This window comes from Crinia signifera, chromosome 6 (genome assembly GCF_055691185.1).
Source record: "Crinia signifera chromosome 6, ASM5569118v1, whole genome shotgun sequence".
NCBI classification, from domain to species: Eukaryota; Metazoa; Chordata; class Amphibia; order Anura; family Myobatrachidae; genus Crinia; species Crinia signifera.
Window position 1 is genome coordinate 81,168,685 of NC_139222.1, and position 13,677 is coordinate 81,182,361.

General features: G+C 38.8%; 1 protein-coding gene across 7 annotated transcripts in view; it reads left to right on the forward strand.

Moving 5' to 3' along the window:
- The window catches only part of CCSER2 (coiled-coil serine rich protein 2), a 133,870-nt gene that overhangs the window by 95,983 nt on the left and 24,210 nt on the right, over nt 1-13,677 (forward strand). For all 7 annotated transcript variants that reach the window (XM_083146336.1, XM_083146335.1, XM_083146330.1 and 4 more), the window contains exons 8-9: nt 913-999; nt 4,201-4,299. In XM_083146336.1, coding sequence (XP_083002462.1) covers nt 913-999; nt 4,201-4,299 — 186 coding nt within the window. The remainder of the gene's footprint in view (nt 1-912; nt 1,000-4,200; nt 4,300-13,677) is intronic.

Below are 13,677 nucleotides of genomic sequence, written 5' to 3' on the forward strand. Positions count from 1 at the left end.
TGGGCAATTATGTATGAATTTGTGCAGAAATGATCCCATAAAAGGTGCAATATCATCCAGAAAGGCTGGTGTGACTGCAGATCACACCTTACCGAATTGACACCAATGAATCTTTTTTTTATTTTTATTTCTTGGGTCTATGATGAAGTTCAATAGACTTGTTTAACTGGGTACTGTAGAATTGTATCCGATCGACAATTCCGTGGTCAACCATTTTTAGTCAAACACATCTAGATAGATGCCTAAAGGTAGTCGACAGCGCCTAGATCGACGGTAACGAAAGTTAGACCCAAGAATTAGATTAACAAAAATGTGATCGACAGTCACAAGTTCGACACAAACATGTTTTTTGCCATGCAAGGAGACACTCTACACTTATTTGTCGACTTAGGCACCCAAAAAAAAAAGGTGAAAAACTAGTCTTGTCCTAGTAACTGTGCATCACGTCCCCGTCAATCTAACACTGGCGTCTAACTTTTGTTACTGTCGATCTAGAGTTGACTATCTTTAGGCGTCCAAGTAGACTGGTTCGACCAAGAGTGGTTGACCACATGGTTGTTGATATAGATGCTGTGGATCCGATATACCAGAACCCTACAGAATGACACTGAAGTAGAATGCAAGCATTCTCAGACCTATTTCAAATAGGTCTTGTCATAACAATAATTGAATCTATAATAATTAATAATCATTTATTTTCAGAAGGGTTTTCCTCCCTTTTATTTTAACTATTTAATAGTTGCTATGAAATAACAATAAATTGTTGAAATATAGTGCAAAAGAAAACACACTTTATTTTGTTGTTTTGGCTGTGTATTCTTTTTTGATGGGCAGTTTTGGTTTTATTTTCATGCTAGAACAATTGCACACAATTTAAATTTACATTTTAAAGTTAATTTTTTTACCAATAAGACTGAAGACCTGTTGAGTGAGATCCAGCAGCTCAAAGAAGAGTCCAAGAAGAAAGATGAGACCATTAAGCAGTTAGAAGAGCAACTTGTGAGTATGCCTGATCCATTTTAGCCATTCTCTTATCGTTTTCGCTTCCGCCTCTTTTTTTCCACACTGTTTTACTATCCTTGTTAATGGACAGAATAAAACCTTGAAAACTTTATTACTTGTTCTACTAATATGATCTTGGCTGAGTCCCTTATTTTGCCAGCAAACTCAGTATAAATAATAATTCTGTGACAGATACAATTACTGTGGCAATATTAGCACATGATGAACGCTGCTGGCTTGTTGATAAGTTGGTGTTCTACTTTTATTTTTTAAATGTAACCTTTTCTTTCTAAATGAATCTAGCACAGGATGAAATATAGCACATTTTTAAAGACTCACTCCAGTGCCTCAAATGTTTTATACAGTGATATTTAAATTTATCAACAGCATTTCTGTATCTAATTTTCCAACCAGATCTGCCACAAAGTACGGCAGTTTATTTTATGGGTTGCATTGTCAGAGCTCTTTATTTTTTTTATTTTGGATGGGTCTCATCTATAAAGCTCGGCAGTTCCAGATTGCTTGTCGTGGAAAATAAAACTGTTTTGCTGACTTATCCTCCCACCATTTTTTTTCACAATTCTTCTGTTGACTTCTTGATTCCATCTGCCTCACTTTTAACACTTGTGGATGTCAACAGTATTCCGTGACCATTATGGTTAATCAGCAAGCTCTTTTATTTTTTTTTTAGGATTTATATCCTAAAATCTTATAATCACAACAAGATGCAACTGGTATAGACCAGGGGACTGTGCTGATTAAATTGATCTGTAACACTTGGCGTGGGGAAAAAGACGCTACACTGGATTTTGTGTACAGACTTAGTTGCTGCACGCAATTATAAAAGTGTTGCTTATTAAATTTGCACAGTTTTTTGGCGCTCCACTGTCACATCTCATTGAAGGTAACATACATTTATGGCTAAATTGCCTCCTGAGAGATGCTGATTGCTGTGACTGCAGCAATGCTATTGAAGGACACATTGGGCAGCATGGACGTGTAATGGTTAGCATTACTGCCTCACAACACTGAGGTCATGGGTTCGATTCCCACCATGGCCCTATCTGTGCGGAGTTTTTATATTCTCCTGTGCTTCCGTGGGTTTCCATCGGTTACTCCGGTTTCCTCCCACAATCCAAAAATATACAGGTAGGTTTAATGGTACACAACAAAATTTACCCTAGAATGTCTGTGTGTGCGTGTTCATGCGATAGGGAATATAGATTGTAAGCGCCACTGGGTCCAGGACTGGTTTGAATGTTCAAATATTCTCTGTACAGTGCCACAGGAATATGTGTGCGCTACATAAATAAATAAATCTGTAAGTAACACGGTAGTAAACCTGGGTACACACTATCTGCTTTTTTTAAAGCGATATGCATAACAATATTATTGTGCTGAATGCTTAGTGTGTACCCACTATATCATTAACAATATGTCGTCTGAATATGCAATCCAATCTGTCTACATAGTTAGTGACTGCATTTTCGTCAGAGTTTCCAGTGATGTCACTGAAGGATGTAGTGTACATTATTGAATAGTGTTTTAGTGCTAGATAGATAAGGAAACTGGCAGTGCCGTGAATCACTCTGTGAGCCCAGCTTAACTTCTTGGTACAGTTCCCCCAAAAGGTCTGTATGACATAGTGAGCCATGTTGTATACAGTAACGCTTTCATTAAACACTGTACAGTACTTCAGGATGTAGAGTGACCGTATCTCTATTTTATGATTCTGCTGCAATTTCCTTTTGCCTTCGGGCTAGTTAAGTTGTTATCTTACTTTTGCACATTAATGACACTCTTGATGTGTTTTTCTACTCATACATTACCGCATCTAGATATTATCTCAAAATTAGTTTCCATTTCTTGAATGTGATCATTGCTACATAAAAATGACTGCACTTTCACATTAATAGACATTATTAAAGGTGCTTGCTAATTTTGACAGGGCTTTTTTCCATTTTTGTAGAACACGGTGTACAGTTACAGAAAATAAGTAGTACAAGACATTTTCTCATGATATTCATCATAATCATCCTATTTAAATGTGACTATTTTTACTTTTTTATGTGCTCTTTTTTTATCATGAGCATACAGGATGTACATACAATATATGCTCATCTCCCTGAATAGCTTCTGTATAGATCAAGCGCTTGGATATTGACAATCAATCCATTATGTCCACTGCAAACAGATTAGAACTGACTGCCAAAGGCAGAGATACTTGGAATCCAGTTTACAATAACGCACTCGCATCTATCAACAGGTTAAATAAAAATGGTCCACAACTGGATAATGGTGGCAGTTTCTTAAAATAGTAGAGGGGCATGTATGTCATAGGGTATGGGTCATTCAGCCGACAGTGTCTAGGTTGACCACTATTGGTCAATAGTCAAAGGGTCGACACTTGGAAAAGGCCGACAATAGTTTGTCCACATTTTTTAGGTGTCTATGTCATCATGGACACAGTATAAGTGTACCGTGTTCCCTCGCTTGGCAATATGCGCTTGCCATGCTTCGGGAATGGTGCCTCGCTGCGTTCGGCACCCTATAATTTTCTTGATATTTTATTCTCCCTCTAAGCCCACTGTAAGGCTAAAGTATAAAAAAATGTTGACCTTTTTCCATGTCGTTTTAATGCACCCACCTCCTAATATGGTATATCAAGGTATAGCACAGCAGGCAAAGGGGCAATGAAGATACAACATTAGCACAATGGGGGTTATTCTGGTTCATTCGCACAATCACTCTCTAATGGACAAAACCATGTGCACTGCAGGTGCGGCTGACGTAACATGTGCAGAGAGAGTTAGGTTTGGGTGTTTTATTGTTTCTGTGCAGGGTAAATACTGGCTGCTTTATTTTTACATTGCAATATCAGTTGAAGCACAAACCCCACCCAAATATAATTCTCTCTGCACATGTTACATCAGCCCCACCTGCAGTGCGCATGGTTTTGTCCATTAGAGAGTGATTGTGCCTTTGCGAGTGAACCAGAATAACCCCCAATGTCCTGTCCTCCTCTTCCTCTTTACCCCACACAGCTCCCTACTAGTATGTACTTAATAATATTTCACCTTTCCCTTCTGGAAATACAAAACATAATCCTCCAGGGATTTCTGTTTTCCCAATAATTGATTGTACTCACACATGTGTTTTTTAGCATATCTGATTAGTTTATTTGTTTCTTTATTTTAGAAAACAAGGTGTAAATGCCAGGAGGAAAGCACAGAGCCCAGGACAGAGAAGCCAAGGCAGTATGACAAGTATACTCAGACACCGTGGCGAAGTAACTCAGTGAGTAATGTATGCCTGTCTTCTCTGTTTATTACCATACTACTGAATTCCATGGTGGTACCTTATCTCCTTTCCAATACTTTTTATTTCAGGCTGGAATGCATTTCGGTGTGTAGTGTTTTTATAGGTAGCCACAGCGATTCATAATGTTTACAGTGTGGAAAGATTTGCTATAAGCTATACTTACAAAATGGACATTTTGTAGTTACTGATAGAACACATTGTCATTGTCTTTATTAACTTGTCCATTGTTTATGTTCCATGTATGGCTTTACAGTCCAATGCTTTACTAGCCCTTGTCTGTATCCGCTAACACCTGCCCATTATTGGGTCATATATTATCACCTTAAACTGCCTGATTTGTGGAATTAGTATGCCTCCCGCTTACCATAATGCATGTGCTTGTTTTTGATTTTTAAATTATCTGTCAAAACTTATAACTACTTACAGCAAAAGATGGCTCTGGGAAAGGCTTGCACCCATGCCACTTAAAAAAAAAAGAAGAAAAGTACCTCAAGCCTTATTCAGGAGCAGAAGTAAGCTCCATCTAGTGTCAAATGTAAATGTAGGGACTGCAGATGTAATTTTTTTTTTAATCCAATCTTCATCTTTTCTGCATCCATACCAAGTCTATGATATTTATCATTTTAATGTATGTGGAAATAACTATAAAAAAAACAGTTTTAAAAATAGTTGCAAAGTTTGTATGAGTTCTAATGATTTAGCAGAAAAGTCACAGCAGTAACTGCATCCTCAGTGCTGAATGCTGGCAATCTCGCTGCTTTAAATAAAGCATGTGGGAGTAGGGGAAGCAGGAACAGCATACAGATGGGTCCTCACATATCACTCACTGTCAGGTTATCTGCTCTAGCTGCAATTTTCCAAGTCTTATCAGTCAGTCTGAAGCAACAGTCAATATCAGAGGAGTTCTAAGATTCATTTAAATTCAGTTTGCTCCTGAAACAATCATCTAGACACACAGAAGAATGCTATGAGGATATTGAGATTTCAATCTTTCCTTTTCACTTTCTTAAGGGAATATATCGATGTATAGAGTACATAGAGATACAGAGATATAGATACATCAAGATATTTTATACAGAGAGAGATAAATGATGAATACAATTTTTGGATATATATCTATATATATATATAGAGATAGATAGATATATATATATATATATATATATATATATATATATATATATATATATATATATATATATATATATATAGATATATATATATATATATATCTATATATATATATATATATATATCTCTGTGAACAAAAAGTTTTCGAACATCCCCTATATTTTCCTTATTTTTGACCTGTACAGTGTGATATATATGGTCTTGCATACATAATATCACGTTCCACTAGCAACTGTGTGAATGACTAAAGTACTGAGTACAGTATAGGGGGGTTGTACTTGTAGGGGGTGGGAGGGTGTTCTCAGTATTAATAAATCCCCCTCATTGACCATAATCAGAACCGTACCCCCTGCTGCCTAATGCAGGGATTCGCGGTGGTCATGAACGCTATACCACTGAGATACAGACCATTCATTCAAACGGTGATTCCAAATTTTCTACCAGGCCCATACCTCCCAACTGTCACGATTCCGTCGGGACAGTCCAGATTTTCGGGTCCTGTCCCGACGTCCCACCCGCGGCAGGCATTGTCCCGCTGCGGGGGGTGGCAGTTGGGAGACCCCCCAATCTAGTAGAATAGACGCTGTGCGCATGCGCACAGCGTCTATTCTCGTATGAAAATGAGGCCGCGGCTAATTAGCATAAGCCGCACCCTCATTTGCATACGCCCCGCCCCCTTTTCGGACGCTCGCGCGGCGAAGCCGCGCGAGTGTCCCTATTTCATCCGGACACAAGTTGGGAGGTATGCAGGCCTTATCTAAAATACAGCTGATAATAGTCCCGAAAATAAGCCTAAAAAATACTCCTCATTTTCCAGGCATATTTGGCTGAAGCCTGCACGGATCAGTCATATATGTGCAGGCTACTCTGTGTAAAAAAAATAGAATAAATATATAAAACGGAGTGTGGGAAAAAGTTGTAATGCCCTTTATTTCTACAATCAGTACCAGTCTTATGGGATGGTCCTGGTTCCCAAAATCTGGGGGACAAATTGAATAGGGGTCCCCTGTATTTTGAAAATATTTAATATTGGCCTGTCTGATGGGAACATGGGCTTCTAGGAGCTACAAACAGCCAATCAATCTGCAGAGCTCTCACGGAGGGTGGGGGTGGACCCGGTCAATTACGTCACTAGCAAATCTTCCAGTTCGGGGGAGGAGCCGAAAGTGTAAACACACTTGGGGCTCCTCCAGTTCGTTATGGATACTGGACTGTAGGTTTGTTATTTTAACCCCTGAATGCCTACATGACCGAAGAGCACGCAATCTACGTCGGACGACCTGTTGAGTATAATTTGCTTTCACAGGTAACCATATGGATTCTACATGGAGAAGAAAAATGGCCTATGGTGGAACCTATAGGTAAGTATGTATTGGTGAGCACCAAGGATGCCATTTTTTTTTATTATTCATATATTTATTTCAATTTTTTACACTTTGCAGCATTGCATGGATCTGACTGATCTGCGCGATGCTGCCGCATCATACGTATTTGGTAGCCATTAAATACATCCGCTAAATATGAACGCTTATGACATCGGAAAATATGAATCATATGAATACAGAAGATTAGTAAATTTGCCATTTTCACAATTCATATTTTTGCCGAAATACAGCTGATGCGGGTCATATCCAATCGTACCGAGCATCGTCTGTATTCTGGAATCTTCGTACATTTCCCCTTTAGGTGTACCACTATTTTATATTAATCCTTAATGCAGAAAGGCCCGCTTGAGGTGTTTTAACAACCTCCCATTTCTCTCAAGCTTTTGAGTGACTATTTTTCTTCTGCACATGCATCTTCTCCCCTGAACATGCATCTTCTCCTGGTTCTTACCTTAAATAACAGTGCCTGGCACATTGAAGCTCTAATAAGCCTAATTTCAGTTTGTGTACAGATATTGAGGCCAATTTAAGTGTGTGTGACCCTCCACAAAAATAATAACCTAAAACAAAATGTTTGTATCTGACAGCTTAAAGGCAGCATATTTGTTGTGTTACAGCTAAAAGCTCTTGGGACTTGTGAGAATAGTAAGCAGTCTTCTGGGTGAGCATTTTAATAGAATAGGCTCCTGCTGCGCTGCAGACTTTTAGTCTTTGTGTGAGGGAGAAATGATGTAATGTGTCCTAGTTTTATATTGATACATTCAGAACTGAATTTGCAAAATGGGAAGTAAGAGAAAGCATGCTGAACAGATCAGTATTTCAGAGGAAGAAAAAAACTGTCCTGCAGTGCTCTTTCAACAACATTCTCTGGCATGATAGATATCCTAAATTATCTGTCAGATTTTTATTGGGCACCGCGTCTGTTTTAGTGGGACACTGCCTTTAATATCTGCCCAGTTGTCTGGTATTGTTGATATTTCAGCTTTCGTAGACCATGTTTTGTGCCATTTCGTAAGCTGGCCGAACACTGAGCAGTTTTTCACCATTTGAGCAGCTAAAAGCGGAATCAGGTACTAGTTTATCCAAGCACAATTTTTGGTCTGATAGACAGACATTGAAAGGGAAGTGATCACATGGGAACCTTCTAGTGCATTTGGCAGATGATTGCACAAATAGATAGTGGTCCTTTGCAGACTAAATTTACAAGTATGTCAATCCTATGAAAAGCCACACATACTCTATTGCAATGTTCATTGAATGTATAGCTAATAGTCCATTTCAAAGTAACTAATGTTATATATGTACTGTCTGGTATGTGAACAATACTGCATACTGTAGCTTCCAAATAGATTGGATACGTATAAAATCGATGTGTAGGATGACAGTCATTATAAATGAGTCTACATACATCTGTCCTCTATGACCTGTAGTGATGAGAATCTTTTTTGGGACTTTTTCTGTTTAGTAGCGTCATATGAATAGGACACATACGCAGCTTCTGCTGATTAAAATGATATGCAGAATGTCTATATTCAGTGTGTGACTGCGTCTGTATCTGCATATGAAATGCTACATTGCAGTATTTTCCGGAAAACACTAACATTAAATTTTTTCATGCAGATACAGCTGCCGTCACACACACTGTATATAGACATTCTGCATATCATTTTAATCAGCATAAACCTATAAATAAATATTTAACAGAACTTAATATTACATGGCAAAGTATGGTAAAGTAAGAAAGTTAATGTTACTGATGACAGGACAGGCGGCAGGTGCGGATGATACAGCTCTCTGGCGCCCTCACTGCAGCCGGAGAGCGGTGTCATCTGCGCCTCCCATCTAACCTGTCATCTGCGCCCGCCGCCTGTGTGGATCCCCGGCCTGCACTGAGGACCGGCAACTCGGGGTGAGGATTGTCCACCACCTCCACCACCACCACCTCCTCAGGGACTTTTCTGGTGTGAAAGAGGCCAACCCGGCAATGCCCCAGCATGATCCCTGGGCCGTATTCAAGGGTAGGTCCCTGCATTTTCTGTTGTGAAAGGAATATTACAAAAGAGTTCACAGGAGGAACTCTGACCTGAGATTCAACTTCTTGGGTATTAGCAGTAATAGCAGCAGATCCATCAATGTTTGCATGTTCATCAGAAGTTGACATTTGAACATCAGCAATGTGTTTTTATTTGCAAGTGCTAAGAGTATTTTCAGCGGTGTCTTCATGTAATGTTTTTACTTAAGGTGGATTTAGAAACCAATAAGAATCTAGCTATCATTTTCTAGAAGGTGCTAAATATATGATAGAGTGTGATTTGTTGCTATGTTGCTTCACTTTTGTAAATACTCACTTTAATAAATATACCCCTTTTAACAGGAAATAAACATCTTGCTCCACATATTCCTTTCGTATCATGGAGGTCAGCAAACATTGTTGCTTGATTGTCATTAATTGTTTTAGCGTAGAATCAAGAACAATACAGTGGATTTTTGTGGATTGGTTGACTAACTCAAAAAATGATTTGCAGTGGCTAGTGCAGCTTTGCTCTGGTAAACACGTTACCAGCCTGCCCCATTTAGGGTACCACCAACACATTCATTGGGGCCTTTAACATTTTCATGATAATTACATTGAACAGTAATGTGCTCTGCAGCCAGACAGATTCCAGAATCCGCTTTATTGGCCAGGCATACTTGCGTATAATAGGAATTTGTTTTGTGTTTGCAATATAAACAGGTGAGGGAACACGTAAAGTCCCACAGAAAGGTATACCATGGGGACATTGTTCAATTATGTGCAGAGGGTTATGGCGTGACTAGACAGTGAGATGTTCAGGAGTTCACGTGTCAGCAGGTGAAACTATATGACATTATGAAATGCTTGGGTGCGCCATCAGTCCATATTTTTCCTTGATTAAACCTTCTCGGTTCAAGAGTAGATGGTTGTAGAGGACACCTGCAGTGGTGTGTGACTTTGCATCTGACATAATGGCAAATTATTTTACTTTCAGCTGTCCTTCTTCTTGAAACGGTGTATATGTGTGGGGTGAGCCACACCTGCTTAGGCGTTACGGCTATGACCTCAAACTCTGGCACCCTTGCGTGTATTAAAAACAGATAAAACATACTGTAAGTGAAAATACCAATACTTTCTTAAACTAATGGTAAGCATTTCAATTATATATTTTTGTAACCGCTTTGAAATGTACAAGTGAAAAGCTTACCATGTTAATTCATGTTGCTTAGCAACTCTGTTATACGTGCAAGAGCGCCAGAGTTTAAGGTCATAGCCATAATTCCTGAGCAGGTGTATAGCATATCCCTGGACTAACCCAGGTATGCTTAATTAATTAGCTGATTATGTAGGAGGTTGGGTATAAAATACTTACCCTCTGTTAAGTTGTTTGTATTGCTTTGTCCGTGACAAAGCGTTTTCCCAAAAAGTACGAAGGACCGATTAAAACTTTTCAAAAGACTGCAAAGTGCAGCCTCAACTGAGAGGTTGGTCAATGAAATTACTGTACCCTCTTTAATATTTTGTTTTTGAGCCCTCACACCTGAAGCTTGCATGCTTCTCTTACATTAATAATAAGAAATGGTCTGCAATTGGCAATACGTCCATCTTAAAATTTCTGAAGTTATAATATAATAACAAATTAAGTACAGTTTTCTAGAGCTTGTTGTATTTTTACACTCAATGTGCTTTACCCTTAGTACTTTATATAAGAGGACAAAATAGGAAGTACTATTTATGTAGCCTATGATATTGACTTAAATACACATGTAACAATAGTGACAGAGGACAGTAGCATTAGTTAGCATTAATATGAAACTATTTTATTTAATGGCCATCAATGATCATTGAAGTATTTGTTAGAGATGTCCAGAATTCTGATATAGCTTATGGTTTCTAAAAATGACACCTCTTACAAAGCTAAAGGAAATGTACTCATGTTTTGTAACTGACATTGAAAGTTGTTTTAACTGATGCTTACCTTCAAATTGTTAAATTGACATAATATACTATCTACCTTATAATGTAGATCTCAACATTGAATTTATGATTATTGTTCTCCATCTATGACATAATTTGTTGACAAAGAAAATTAATATTAAAAAAAATGTCAAAATTTGGCCTCTTTTTTTTTTTTTGTGAGGTGGATCTATTGCATAACATATGCCTACTATTAAGCATAATGTCACCTACAAGAGAAACATGTTGCTTGTATGTAATAAAATGCACATTTTTGTGAATAGTATTTGAAACAAAACATTCCAAAGCATGTAATCCTGACCAATTTTGTGCTACCAAACAATACCTCTGGTCTCTCCCAGACTGCTTTTGGTTCTTCAATAATCACCTGGTACGTTCTGTGTATGTTGGTGACTTATAGGTTACGCTTGAAAATTTCATATCTATGGGTGTTATGTCGCACAGTCCTTTTTACCTCTTAGGTGAAGACAATTTTTTATGCCCTGGGTATGATGTTGCCCATACTAGTGGCACTTGGATCCACAAATAATCTCTAAGAGTCTGCTCTTTGTCCATATTCTGCCTGTGATCCATCTTGAGCCACCCGGGACCTTTGATCCAACAGATTGCTTCTGTGCGCTCCAACAGTTCGCTTCTGCAGCAGGTGCGGTTCGCTACTCCAGTGCTATGCACACTGGACCACGCATCACATCGGAACTGCTTTCAATCACATGCAATTTGGATGCTTTTCATACAATTTATTGTTGCAATTGCATAAAAAGAGCCCAAATAGCTTGTGAATCGCCTAGTGTAGGGACACTTTAGGACCTTGATAAACTTTATTATTCACTGTTGGTTACGCACATTTAAGGAGCCAAATAGTATCACTGATCATTAAGTGTTTTGTGGATTAAAAAAAAAAAAAGTTTTCTTAAAAAGGAAAACGTACATTATTAGTTCAAAGTGCTGAACATAATATTACATGGTAGAAGGTGAGAGTGATATGTATGTAAAAATTAGGCCGAGGCGCTTCAAGTGATATAATTTTTTCAAGTGTACAATGTTTATCAATGTACTATGTATAGAAGTGAAATTCACTTTAGCTTCTAATGGTAGGTATACACTTGGAGATTCCTGTCACAGTCAATATTATTGACTAAATTGCTGGTGCTGCAGAATTCACGATATAGTGCATACACACTGACCAATATCGGTAACTATACCGTCAGTGACATCACCCGCACCTTACATGCAGTCGTTGACTAGATAGTCAAGATTGAGCTGCATGAACAGACAACAGGGGGTTTCATTATTGATGCCCAGGAGCGCGCATTATTAACTATATTGAGCATACACACTGGCGGATATGCACGCGATATCATCAACGATAGTTATAACGTCCATATCATTAGGAAAATATGACCCAGTGTGTACCCACTATAAGTTTATTCTAGAGAACATCAATGGTGTATTATGTGTACTATGCTATGACATGTCATTATATAGAACAATAATAGTGAACGACAATAACAAACATATCCCTAGGGAAAATAAAACTTTCAGGTACTTGTTTCCTAGAAGGGTGCCCTCTAAGCCAGTGGTTCCCAAACTGTGTGCCGTGGCTCCCTGGGGTGCCTCGGGACACATGCAGGGGTGCCCTGGGTTGGTGGTCTAGGACCAACTTAAAATATTAATGGTTAATTATTTATGAGCAAAACCAGTGCTGGTGGCTGCCAATCATAAAATGTGTACAAACAGAAGCAAATCCTGCCCTTTACCACAAAGCTGACCCTAAGAATCCCATATAAACCCAATATAATTATATATATTTTTTGGCCAAGGGTTGCTGTGAAAAAAGAATTGTGATACTCTAGGGTGCCCCGATTCAAAAAAGATTGGGAACCCCTGCTCTAAGCTATTGCGTAGTGGGATATTCTGCGTAATGAAATCGCCCATTTTAGTGCCATGCGATGCAATGTGATTTTTTTTCATGTAATTTATTCACTGCTCTGTGTGCCCCAGGGAATCGCATCGCACCTACCGCGAAATCGCATGCGATTTTATAGGGTATGCCATGCCATTACATTAGGTATAGAATAATATGATTGTATAGGTCCTAAAAACAGTTTTTTATGCACCCCCCCCCACACACACACACACACACACACACACACACACACACACACACACACACACACACACACACACACACACACACTATCCACACCACCCCGAAGCGTGGCGAGGGCTGGCGGAACGCATCCTCCGACTTTTTCACACCCCCACTATCCCCGACGGCACTCACCATGCTTCGAGCTCGGTGGCTCACTGCGCTCTCCACACTATATAAAATCAACTCCACGCCGAGGTGGATAGTGGGGGAATGAAAACGTCGGAGGACGCGTTCCGCCGCCGCTCGCCACGCTTCGGGATGGCGTGGATAGTGCGTAAAACCTCTTTTTAGGATCTATACATTCATATTATTGTATACCTAATATAATGGCATCACACACCCTATAAAATCGCATGCGATCGCATGCGATTTTGCGGGAGGTGCGATACGATACAGTGGGGTACAGAGAGCATTGAAAAAATTACATTAAAAAATTGCATTGCATGCCACTATAATGGCCGATGCGATGATATGACATGATAGGTAACTGGCACTAAATATGTGCAAGACAATGATTGCTTGCCATTCATTGCCTGAGATAATACACAAACTCTAATTCATGTTTTGAAACCTTGTTTTATGCACAAATAAAATATATTTGTGTTTATTTCATGTGGTTAATGTGTTTATACAGCATAAATGCAAGATACCTCAAGATACATCATTGAAATACAAAATTATTCTGAAATATGGAA